Source organism: Zalophus californianus, chromosome 11 (genome assembly GCF_009762305.2).
Source record: "Zalophus californianus isolate mZalCal1 chromosome 11, mZalCal1.pri.v2, whole genome shotgun sequence".
In the NCBI taxonomy this organism is placed as follows: Eukaryota; Metazoa; Chordata; class Mammalia; order Carnivora; family Otariidae; genus Zalophus; species Zalophus californianus.
The window spans coordinates 19,363,490-19,376,109 of NC_045605.1; the positions used below are offsets into that span (position 1 = coordinate 19,363,490).

The 12,620-nt window shown below is 49.7% G+C and overlaps 1 protein-coding gene across 12 annotated transcripts in view; it reads left to right on the forward strand.

Moving 5' to 3' along the window:
- Positions 1-12,620, forward strand: part of GRAMD1B (GRAM domain containing 1B) — a 236,531-nt gene that overhangs the window by 179,716 nt on the left and 44,195 nt on the right. For 10 of the 12 annotated variants that reach the window (XM_027579989.2, XM_027579996.2, XM_027579986.2 and 7 more), the window contains one exon: positions 11,578-11,788. In XM_027579989.2, coding sequence (XP_027435790.1) covers positions 11,578-11,788 — 211 coding nt within the window. Of the gene's footprint in view, positions 1-3,364; positions 3,388-11,577; positions 11,789-12,620 lie in introns of those variants that run through there. The other 2 variants (XM_027579994.2, XR_003517490.1) reach the window with 2 other exon arrangements.

The window sequence follows — 12,620 nt, forward strand, 5'->3', positions numbered from 1 at the left end:
CAAGGAAGGGCCTTCCTGAGATAGCTTAGCGCCTTCTGCTTTCACAAGGTCCCGTTCTCCTGAGTGCTGAGGCTTCTGGAATACTTTGGGTGGGATTGTACTTAGATTTGGCTGAGACTGATAGTGAGTCCAGTTTGAAAGTATTAAGTCCCTACTGTGTGCCCATAATCATGTTTGATAATTGTGTGTTTAATCTTTGTGTATCTACATAGAACCACGACAGAGTCACTGCCCTGTGGGGCCCTCAAGATGAATAGGTTTCTCAGGGCTGGAGGCGCATAGTAGGTGTTCAGTAAATGCTTGTTCACGGACATCAAATCAGCACAGTTAGCTTAATTTCCAAAGACTGAAGCTCAGGGAGCACTGGATGGATCATGGTCACCAAGAATCATGGAGAGAAATAAGGACCATGGTGCTAAAAATCCCTTTAGAGCTGTCTTAAGCCATCTAGTGAGTGCAGGGCCTCGCAGAGGGAATTCCTGCATTTGGTGGGGGGGAGGGGAGTGGATTACGAGACCACTATGGTCCCTCTCAGACAACAGACTGTTGCTGCAGATCCATTCAGCCAGCACTGCCCACGAACCCAGCAGGACTGTCTCCCAGTGTAGGTGTTTGTCCTGTAGTGAATAATCTCAGGGAAAGGAAATGGTACCACACCAGTAAGTTCCTGTGATGAATTTCAGCATCTTGTGCTCCATCCTAAGTTCTTAGCTTCCCAGCCCCATGGAAGAAGGAACTAGCTGAAGGCGTGCATAGCAGCAACTGAAATTCTCACCCCCCTGTCTGTGCCATGAGGAGAGGACAAAATTTAGAAACAAGATTCGGTTTCTTCACTGGGAATTTACTTCCTGCTTCTCTTACACTTTTTTCACTTGATGAGCAATTATAGGAAGACCTTTACTTTGGGGAGGCACTAATTAGCTTTGTTTGTTCGTTTGCTTTTTAACATTCCGCCCCTCACCCGAGTAAGGTAAGTTGTGATCGTTCGGCAGACAGGGGACGCAGACTCACAGGGAGATCAACTCATTTTTCTCAAGAGCCCAGAACAGCTCAGAATTTAAACTCAGACACATGTACTGATGTTGAGGGAAAGGGGCCAGGCCAGCAGAGAACCTGGAAGTGATGTCATATTTCAGTTTACTTGGATCCAGAAGTCAGAATAAGAACCAGTGGGCTGGTGTTATAAGAAAGCAGATTTGGGGCAGGCTTAAGAAAGAAATGTCTAACAGAGTGGCTGAACAGTGGATTGAATGGCTTTAAAAAAGAGCTCATTCCTTTATTCATGCCATGAGTCTGTGGTCCCAGGTGCCAGTCATGGTATTGGAGGCTTCGGGGACCCACACCACAGACAGCGCCCCCCCCCACCCGAGTGTTCACTTTTAATAAAAAAAAGTTAACAAAATAACACAAAGACAATTTCAGTTCCTCCTAAATGCCATGAAGGGGGAAAGGCAGGTTTGTTTTTTTTTTTTTAAACAATCGAAGTTTATTAAGTGATGATACAGAAGAAGCTCTCAAGAGCGAGAGGGGAAAGACAGGCTCTGACAAAGCCACTTTAGACGCAGCAAGTGGTTATTCAAGACCAGCTGCTCTAGGGAGGTGACATTTGAACTCTGAAGGTTAAAAAGGAACCAGAATTCAAAACTCTCTAAAGAGTTCCAGGCAGAAGGGACCAACAAGTGCAAATACCTTGGAGCAGGGGTGGACTTGGTTTGTCTCAGGAACAGAAGGGTCCAAGGAAGTCAGAAGACAGTGAGGGGGAAAGCGGTATAAGAGGAAGTTGAGGGAAACAGTTCCCTGAGTTCGGATTCTAGGAGTAGTGTCGCTGGCCATTAAGTACGTCTCTTGGGGGGTGTGAACCTCTCCCTCCAGAAGGTTAGGATGAGGATGCAGGATGGATTTGGTGCAGTCTGAGAGCCTTTAGGGTACAGCAGTTCATGCCTGACAATTTCTGTAGCATCATCCGTGTTTTCACAAAGGTTATTCTAAATCATTCCTCTTCAGCGTGTCCATAGAGATAACAGGAGCTCTGGCTTCTCCCCGAGCCCTGGCAGGACCCAGACAAACTTATTTTGTTTTTGTAGGAAGGGGGAAAAGTGGGTCAGGCTGTTTTGGCATTTCAGGCGTGGAGTCCTGGTTCTATTGCAGGCCTCGGTCTCCATGGAAATGAAAAATAGCGTTTGTCATGCCTGTTCCTGGATTGAATTCCAAACTCTGGGCTGAACAGAAGCTGCAGGAAAGCCAGGGGGCGGGGGAGCAGGATGGATGGAGGCTCCAGCCCTTGTGATGAGGGATCTCTTCTCTCTGGCTTGAGTCGCAAAGGCAAACAGCTTTTACCCAGTCCCCGGCGCTCTGTCCACCCATCACTTCCCTGGACTGGGAACACCAGTAGAAGGGTGGTTGAGGGTCTGCTTTTTCTCTGCTTGGCCAAAGACTTTCCATGGACCTTGCCCTGACATTAACTGGTCAATTAATAACTTAATCAACAACTGGAGGCCCTGCTAGGATGTACCCCCCCACCCCAGACAAGTCATTCCTTCCAGGCTTAAGTAGATTTCTAGTGAGAATGCCTCTAGGTATTAAATGTTTTGCAAATGTTTTTGGATGGGCTCTGCCACCTTTCATTTCCTTGTAAGCAGAAGTTTTTTTTTTTTTTTTTTTTAAACTTCCCATAGTTACTTGAACAAGATCGGGAAGGAGGAAGGGGTAAATGGAGCTTGTTGGCCATAGGAAGTGACCCGAATTATCTATACAATACCTACAGAGATGAGGACTCATGAGGGGCAGCGTGCAGAGAGAGGGCAAGGCCTGGGCCAGGGTGGACCCTGTGAGTCAGTGTGTAGATGACCAAGTGAGTAGTTAATGAGTGTGGAGGATTGTCAGGCTTACCTTCCTGAGTTTTCTCTGCCAGCAGTGTGACCTGGCAACCGTCTAGTTCTACCTTGTTGGTTCCAAATTGCAGACCAAACCTGTTTGTGAACACCCTGTACCCTTCACCCAAAGGCCCATCTTGGAAAGCCCCCAGGGGACTTCAGCAAGTTACCCAAACAGAGGAGAGGGAACGAGATGTTCATCTCTGTCAAAATCTTGCTCTTGCGGCAGGTGAGGGAGGCCCCTTCTGTGTGGAGCTCCACTGTTGCGATTGTGTGAACTGTGTTAGGGCAGAAAGGCAGTGTCCTGGGAGCCCTGTCCTTTGCTGCGCTTTGCTGAAATGCCGCAGGCTGCTCTGTCCAGGCCCAAGAACGGCGGGCTGGGACCAGGTGGAGACTCTGCCGTAGCCTGAGCTCGAAGAGAACCTCTGCGCCCTTCAAACAAAACAAAAGGAAAACAGCACCAACAAAAAAGCATCTGTCTCCTAGTCGCCGCCTGGCCTTGTTCTTCAGCCAGGTAATCAGTTTGCCACCAAAGGCACAGTGGGGTCCACAAAGGAAGGAACTGGACCCAATGGCGGAGTTGTCCCCAGGCTTAGAGTCCATATCATAGGTCCACAAAGGGTGGGTTCCATACAGGATCAGGAGGAGCTCCTCTTAGGAGAAACAGTAGTACGTTTCTTACCCTTTCAAATGTCCTCCCTGTCCAGTATTCTAAAAAGTGGGGCAGGGGGAGCCACTGAGATTCGTGCTGTTGAGCCCTCTGTGCTTGGGCGTCGGGATGTCCCGCTGCCTGTTAACCCCCTGGGGGACAGTCCTGTCCTCTCCCTGGACCTGTGCTTCCCATCCACCAGGGAGAGCGTTGGACAGAATGAGCCCTCCCCAGTCTTGCTCCACACCAGTCATTCCTTGGGGACCCGAGACTGGGTTTATCATCATGGGTAAGCGGGGGGCCAAGATCGGGAGCTCCAGGACCTTATAACAAGGGGTGAAACAGGCCTGGGAAGATCTTTTTTCTAAGTGACTTGGTATTCTGCTCCCTAAGGAGAAGGATCCAAGGGGCATTTGGGGCCCTGCTGGGATTTGTGATTTGGGCCCCATTCCCCCTCTACAAAGCTCCTGTTGGGTCTGCCCTTCCCACTTACCATGCTGTGGTTTTATGAGGGTCCATGGTTAAGTGACAGGCCAGGAGTATAGAGAGGAACTGGAAAACAGCCGGCTTCAGGGAGTCCTAGTAAACTGAACTGGGAACCAGTTTAGGTGGACAGCCTTAACAGAGGCATTTGCAGGCAGCATGTAAATTCATGTCAGTGTTAGGCAAATACACCTGTGGGCTTTCTATCTCAGGCACTTGAGCATGTGCTATGGGAAAATTCAAAGTGGAGCTAGCTAATTCTCCTGGATATTTGCCGTGCTGATACAAGGAACCGAGGAGGATTACTGACGAAAGCTCAGAATCGGCACGGGGATGGGAGGCGCAGAGTTGGATGGCGGAATGGTTGTCTGCTGGGAACTGGGGACTGCTAGAGATCAGAATCAGCTTTAACTCGTTGCCCCTAGAGGCAGGGAGGGTGCCTGTCACATGGTTGTGGGTGTGGATTCTAATGATAATGGTCAGGCTCCCCATACCAAAAGAAGGTGACACTCTCCCATTGGGTGCTGAGTCGTGGCCTTCCTTACCTTGAGAACTACGCCTCCATGCCCGCTCCCCATCGGCTCTAGATTCTTCTCCATTGCCAGTTTCTATGGCAAACTCAACTCATTTTCTGTTGCAGCAAGTTCACCGACCTGGTACACTCTGAACAGCTGATTGACTCAAAGAGCCCTAAGGAGGTTTCTGTTGTCTGGGACAGAAAACGTCACTTACCCCTCGATTCGTCCTTGGAGTCCTCTCAAATTTGAGAGTGCAACATCTACCGTGGTGCTTGTTTAGGATGCAGATTCCTGAGGCCATCCCTTGGAAATGATCATTTATTGAGCAGGGGAGGACCGGGATTCCGCACCCCAGGTAGATGTGGTCCCTACGATGGGAAGTAATGCTTTCGAGCATTTGAAGCTTGTCCATATAATCCTCTGGGGAGAGCGGGCAAGGATATTTATCCCATATTTTACAGAAAGGAACGGAAGCCGCCTTAATAATAATACCAGCAGCTCCATCATATTTACTGAGCATTTGTGATGTATCAGGCACTGCGCTAAGTATCTTATGGTGGTTATTTCATTTGATGTTCACCGTCCTATCATAAAATTTTGGTATCTCTCGTTTGTCCAAATGGGAAAATGAGACCCAGAGGCCAGTGTCACACGGCAAGTGGCAGAGCTGGGACTCAAACCAGAGCCCGCCGACACGACTCCATCGACTGGCAGCTAATCCTGACATATGGCCCAAGCAGGCCCTCAGCAAACAAATGTTTCGTTTGAAACTGGCTCGTGAGATTTCTAATTAAATGCTCTTTCTATTAGTTTGGGGTGCCCTGGAATGTATCAGGCAGTCAAAAAAAATTTTTTTTTTTTTTTACCGGTGCCCTGGCTTTGATACTATGCCAGCCGAACATTGAATCAGACAAGTCATTGCGGGGCTGGGCTTAGGGGACCAGATAAAGTGAACATGAAGTGTCCAGGTGTGGGAATCTGACTGGGAATGAGCCAGGCCGGTGGAACTTGCTAGCGAGTAGGAAAGGGACGGCTATCATCCCAAGAGGCGGAGGCTCAGGTGCAGAGCGACAGGCCTGGATCTTGCAATCTCGGTAGCAGGAATGATTACGCCGAAGGCACACAAGTGAACTTGAATGAGGAACACTGGAACCCCGGCTAACTATTCGGCTCTGCTCAGGGTTCTGAAAACTGTACGGTTGGCTTCTCAGGGAGCTGGCTTGCTGACAAAGGTTGCTGGTGCCCGCAGGACCCACGCCGGGTATAAGGATAGGGAAAGAAAGCATAGAATGAGGGCTCCCATGTCTCAGGTGAGGGTGGGAGATGCTACAGAGAGCCCAGATGTCCTCTTTCCATATGTCCGTTTCTCAAGGACTTCACCCAGACCTAAGCATTTAGGATTAAAATGCAGTATGACGTATTGTGGTTAGACTTAAGGTAACAGTATTTGTTAGCAAGGTAACCAGGAGAGGAGTGAAAAAGCCCTTGTTGGAAGTCAAAAATAGGAAAGATGGGAAGTGAGTGGATGACCTCTGGGCCCCCCTGCAGTGAGTGGGTTGAAAGTGGCTGGTAGGGGTCTCAGTGGACCTGTTATTGGGGAGAGTTGACAGTTACAGCAATCTTAGAAGCATCAGCTTTAGTGTGTTATGCCTCAGTGACACATAGTTTCTTGTAATGCTCTTGAGTATTCCGTGCTGTTCTAGGCCTTCACACCTTTGTTTATCCTGGGTTTTTGTTTGTTTTGTTTTGCCTGGGGACATTCTCTTCCCTCCTTCGACCATGCCCTTAACCTGGCTAACTCTAACACATTATTTAGATCCCCGTTGGAGTCTCAAGTGCCATAACCTCAAGGAAGCCTTTCTTGATCCCTCAAGTGTAGATAAGATTCCTTGACGCTTCCCTGTCTCGCCACTCGTGGCTTATGTTAAAAGGAGGAGAATGCGGGCTCTTCCAGATTAGAATGTCCTAGGGACAAGGATCCTTTCTTACTCACCCTTAGGGACTTGAATGCCTAGTGTGATGCCAGGTGCCCAGTAAGTGTTTCTGGAGCAGAAGATCCAGGGATGAAGGTGTATCACTTTGGCCAGGCATTTATTAACTTCCCTGTTTCTTAGGTTTCTTATACGTGAAGTGACAAGCTGGATGGATTCTAAATCTGGAAGGGGGTCATAGTCCAGTAGCTCCTCCAATATCAGTCTTCCTGCCCTTTCTGTAGCAAATCTTAAGGTCCTTTTTAGCTTTAAATTCCCACGATTTTGAAACCTAATGTAATACTATTATTAATAATGGTGGCAGGCTAGGATTAACGGCACACCACAGAGTTTGCTCCAAAGAGACAATAGTGTAGGGTTATGAGATACATGGGAATTAGTTTTTATTTGCTCAGCAGGACATCCGAAGTCTATAGGATAATGGGGTACCTTTTATTTATTTATTTTTGTTTTATTATTATTCTTTTTAGAGAGAGCGTGAGTGGAGGTGGGGAAGGACAGAGGCAGAGGGAGAGAGAGAGAGAGAGAATCCTGAGCAGACTCCACACTCAGCACAGAGCCCGATGCAGGGCTTGATCGCACAACCCTGAGATCATGACCTGAGCTGAAATCAAGAATTAGACACTCAACTGACTGAGCCACCGAGGCTCCCTGGATAAGGGGGTGCCTCTTAAAAGAGGATTAGCTGTGTAGGAAATCTAGTAGTGATTCTGCTGAGTTAGAACTACAGCTTCAAAGGTGTCTTCTTGTGTAGTGAAGGATCAGAGCATGGGGATGGGGTGGGGGGGTAGTTGGGGTTTAGTCTTGAAGGGTAAATGTTGGAAGGGTTGGAGGGGAGAAATGGTATTTTCAGAATGAGAGACACTGAAAAATGTGGAAGGGAGAAAACCTGGCACAAGGATTTGTAATTAGTCCTGGGGGGCTGGGGAAGGGGGACCACTGAGAGAAGTAGCTAAGGATGGAGCTTTCCAAGTAGCTGGGAGTAGGGTCCTTGAGGAACTTCTGTGCCATAGTTTGGAGATCAGATTTTATTCTAAGGGTATGGGAAACCGTAGAGGGCTTTAGCCAGGGGAGGGGTGGTCAAAATGGCAAAATCACTTTTTAGAAAGTTCCTCTTGATAGCAAAGCCAGATATTGGATTGAAAACTGGAGGCAAGAAGCTGATTCCTTCTTTCTTTCCATCCACCTACCCACCCCATCCATCCTTCTATCTATTCACCCAGCAAAGAAGTATTACTGAATGCTGGTTCTGAGAACAAGCTCTAACATCAGATAGGCCTACATTTCAAACCCAGTCTTGCCACTTAACCTACCTGTGTGACTCTGGGTGAGTTACTGAACCTGTCAGTAATTCACTTTTATCACCTGAAAAATAGAACAAATAATAATGTCCATTAATACTTCATCGATTGGCTGGGGAATGAAATAGGATAGTGCGTCATAAATACTTGGCACCAGGCCAGGAACTCATAAACATTCAGAAACTTGTAGCTATTTTTGTTACCAGGTTGAAGGCACAGACTCGGGAGCTTTCACGATACTGGGGACTGCAAAAGCCATGGGGATTGTTAAAAACTTTGACTAGAATGATAACTCGATTCAGTGGACATCTACTGAGCACATAACTTCTTAAAGAGCATCACACTGGGCGGTGTGGGAGGTGCACAGGTGGGTGCCTCCAACAGTGTGCGCCGGGCAGAATATGTTAAATGCTCTAGTCAGCTCAGTAGTGTGGAGACTTTGGAAAGCTTTTTGGAGAAGGTGGGGTTTGAGATGAGTCTTAAAGGCTGAAGAAGACCTCCAGTACGTAGATCCGGGGCGGGGAAGGACCCTTCACACACAAGTAGTGGTAGGTATGGAAGTCTGGAGGCAGAAGGAGGAGAGTGGGTATTAAGAAAACCAGGGTAAGATACATAGAACTATACATGAGAACTCTCAAAAGATTGTATAAGGAGAGAGAAAGTATTGGAATACAGGTAAGTGTCAAAATGATTTTTCAGTCGAGAACTTCCAATTCCATTCTGAGGATCTGAGACTTTAATGTGAATGCGGGTGGTGGGGGGGGGGGGGGTGAGCAGAGAGATGCTATCAGGCTTGTATTTAGGAAGATTGAATGCCAGAGGTGTGAATGAGAGGAAAGGGAGATGAAAGAGGCTGCTTAAAGACTATTTTGGGAGAGTCTCAGGAAGGGGCCCTGGGCGGAGGGGAAAGAAGGTTGGGTTAAAGAGCTTTCAGCAAATAGAACTGATGCGATCCAGCGCCTGGCTTACTGTGGGGTGAAATGGAAGGCGTGGATTTGCAGCCTGAGAGCCCAGGAATGACAATGCTGTGGAGAAGGGGCAAAAGCGGGAGGGGGCTCAGGACGAAGGACGGCAAGCTGGGCTTTCAGTCCGAGTGGCTTGTGAGACATGGGTTTGGAGGGAGTGTTCCCTCAGCAGCAGATTGCCGGGCTGAAGTGAGCAAGTGTGTTCAGAGCCGGAAGCAGGTAGGGGAGTGAGTCTTCTGCTGCAAGGCACAGTCGAAGCCCTGTGAAGCAGGAGACGGTGGGCAGTGAAGGACTCAGCTTTGGGGAAGGACCACACTTGAGGCGGAGTTAGCAAGAGAGAAGCCAGCGTCTGAGGCTGGAAGAGGACTAGAGGAAAGAGGTGTGTGGCATCCGGGAGGGGAGGAGAGATCTTCAGGAACAGCTCAGATGACCAGTAGGCTTAAAAGCACAGAGACTAAAGGGACAGATGACAGTGTAAGTTTATCGACTAACGTTTTGACAGATGTATGGAAAGCCGAAATTGAGGTCTCCTTGGGTGGCATACGTCGGGTCAGCTGATAGGGGGCCACTAAGTGGTGAGGGAATCTCAGGGACATTTTGATCATTGAGTGTGAGATTCATGTGGTTTGGGGCAGTTGGAGTGTGTTTCCTCAGGTTAGAATTTGGGGCTCGCCCCTTACTGAATCCCTCCTCAACGGCCTGTTCTCAGTGGGGATGGAGAGTTTGGAGGAGGATAAAGGGGTCTCCTTTCCATACCTGCACCTGGAATCACCATGTGTCAAGATGTCCCTTATTGAAGGGGAAGACTGGAGCCGAGCTGTGGGTGTGTTGTGCCTGAGACGGGCATGTGCTAGGCGTTGTCCACACCCTGGTGTATCTGTGGGCAAACTCGTTGAGGTTACGGGTAGAGTTCCTAGCTGTTCTTCTAGCAAAGCAGTCCTAGAAGACAGTTTAATCCTTGGAGTACTTGGCCATGGTTTGAAATTGGCCCGAGAGAGAGGCAGCTACCTCAGAAGGGTGAGCTCCTGAGTCTGCCCTTCCAAAGCTTCCAGAGGCTTCCCCCGGAGGCTGTGTCCCACCATCTCCTTGCCACCATTCCAAGGCTCTGTCTGCTTTTCCAGCTGAAGAAAAGGTACATAATTTCCTCTCTCCAGGGTTTGCATAGTGAATGAGTTGGGGGGTGGTCAGAGGATAAAGATGGTGGGGATGGGGTGAGAACTTGAAAAGTTTCTTTTTCTAAATCACAGGTACTGTTAGTATTTTAAGTGAGATCTAAAACTGCAATCTGTTTTAAGGTGAAGCAAAACATCGGGTCTTACCTTACGTGTCTCCACACATCCTCTGGTCACATTCCTCTCCCTTTTCTCTGGCCTTTGTTTCACATTCCTTCAAAAGTTTGAGCCCCCGCCCCCACCCCCTTCCCACACTTGCTTGTTTGGGCTCTGGGCTTCCTTCCTTCTCTGCTGAGGATCCCCAGGTGGAAGGTTCTGCTTGAAAGGTACATGGTTTTCATTGCAAATGAGTCCCATGGGAATCTGAGGTCAGGGCTTGATCTTCAGGCAAATGACCCTGTTCCCCACCCTGCACGGCACTCCCTTCGGGAAGGCTGGGATGAAGGGGCCCTCACAGCCTTGGATCTGGGCTGTTCCCGAAGCCTGACCCTGCTCTCTGACCGTCATGGAGTGGGTGAGAGGGACCCTGGGCTTCTCATCTCCCCACCCCCACCCCTGCCCTTGCGCTTTCTTTGGGTCTGCAGTCGCACCCTCGACTCGCTTCCCTTCCCATTTCTCCTCTTTCCCACTTAACCTTGTCCTTGTCTTCTCTCGCTCCTGCCTCTCAGAGCAAAGCAGACACTTGTTAGAACTTCACTGCGTTCAGTTTTCCTCCCCTCTTCCTTCATCTTCGGTTCTTCTCTTCCATCAAGAGCTCAAGTTCAATATCCAGCAGTAAATATTTTTATAGCTTATAAGCCTTGGCGTCTGTGGGTTTGGTACCATGGGACGTAGAAGGTGCTCGTTGGAAATGCAGTTGTGTGGCGGGGACTGTAGAAGGCGAGAACTTCTGCTGTGTTCACCTTCGCCCTGGGCGGGGGTCGCGGAGAGCAGCACGGCTTACAAGGAAATACTCCGGAGTGCGTGAGCTGCAAGTCAGAAGACCCAGGTTTTGTTTCTAATGCCTCTGCGATCAGAGGACACCTTGGCGCCTTTCTGCCATGCATAGGACTTCATTTTAAAAATAGGGATTATGGCCCTTGTCATTACTACCTCCGTGGAGGAATGTTCTAAGAACCTAGTGAAATAATATGCATGTGACTGCTTTGAAAAGTAGGCTTATTCTTGACCATTTTTATGGGCACATTTCTGCAAAACAAAATGTCAAACTGGATCGGCCGTGTTTGTGTGCGAGGAGCTCATAGTGTTAGATGATCTGATACGTCTTTCAGCTCTTAAATTCTGTTTTCCCTAGACGGTTCTTGGCATGTAATAGGGGCTCTGGCAGTATTTGGATGGATGGACAGACAGACGGTCGGACGGCTGGATGAATATCTAAATGTCTAATTGCCCTACTTACCCCTTCTAGTCCCATTTCCCTTTCCCATTGATACCACCGTCCCCTCCTGGCCAGCAGCAGTATTACGGTGCCGTGAGTTGGTAGCCAGGCCCGTTTCTCCCCAGCCCGTAACCCGGGCTCCCCGAGCTGGCTCCTTGGGACCCGGCTTTGGCCTTCCATCCCTGACTGCTTGTCTTTCCTCCTCCTCCCTTCCCACCCCACTCCCTCTCTCCATCTGCCCCTGCAGCACTGCCAGTAACTCAAACCGCAGCACGCCAGCCTGCTCCCCCATCCTCCGGAAACGGTCTCGCTCACCAACCCCGCAGAGCCCGGACGGAGACACCATGGTGGAGAAGGGCTCGGATCACTCCTCCGACAAGTCCCCGTCCACGCCGGAGCAGGGTGTGCAGCGCAGCTGCTCATCACAGTCTGGCCGGAGTGGCGGCAAAAATTCCAAGGTGAGCTGGACCCTGCCGGGGACTCCACTTCCTCGTTAGCCGGCTGCAGGGAAGCCAGTGCTGGGGGAACGGCGGGGTAGAGAGCCCCTTCCTCCAGGGCCCTTGCGTCAGTGCGGCGAGGGTGGGACAGGCAGGGGAGCCCCTAGTTAAGTGTTGCCTTCTCGGCTAAGCCCTCAGAACGCCCCCGGGGAACTCGTTGTGTGATTCCACAGTGACTGTTCTCTCTCTCTGGGCTCAGGAGCCTCCTAGACCTTGAGATTTGGAGAAGGGTGCTCTGGGGACCAGGGGGGCTCATCTATCTAGCCCTGCTTCCTTTTTCAAATTTGGGGTAGAAGGGAACATTATTTGGGACAACTACAGGGCCCGGGAGAGAGTCCTCGGGAAGAGAGGTGTTTTTAACCTCCACCCTGGCTTTATCTCTCTGCCTTATCTTTGGTAATACCCCACTTGGTACTCATTTGGCCAGCAGGGCGGTGACTGGGCCTCTCCGTTGCTCCCGAGGTGATGCCTGACGCCTGAGGACCTGGGCCTTTGCCTGAGGAGAGGCATAACAGAAGCCCCAGGGGGGCCTGGGCTACGGATGGGTCCCCAGAGATTTTCTTCTCCCCTCCTCAGTCCTTTGGGAAGCAGGAGATATTCTTTGCCTAGATGCTCCTTCAAAAAGCTTCTCTTTACTGCTGGACTCCTAGGCCCTGGGGAGGGGAAGGGGCCCCGGGAGGCATGGGAGCTGGCTTCCCACCTGATTTGTCTTTTGATTTCTTGTTCTTCCTCTTCTTCCTCACCATTTCCCAAATACCTCCTTTGCATGCATGGTCTTAGTCTCACAAGCGCC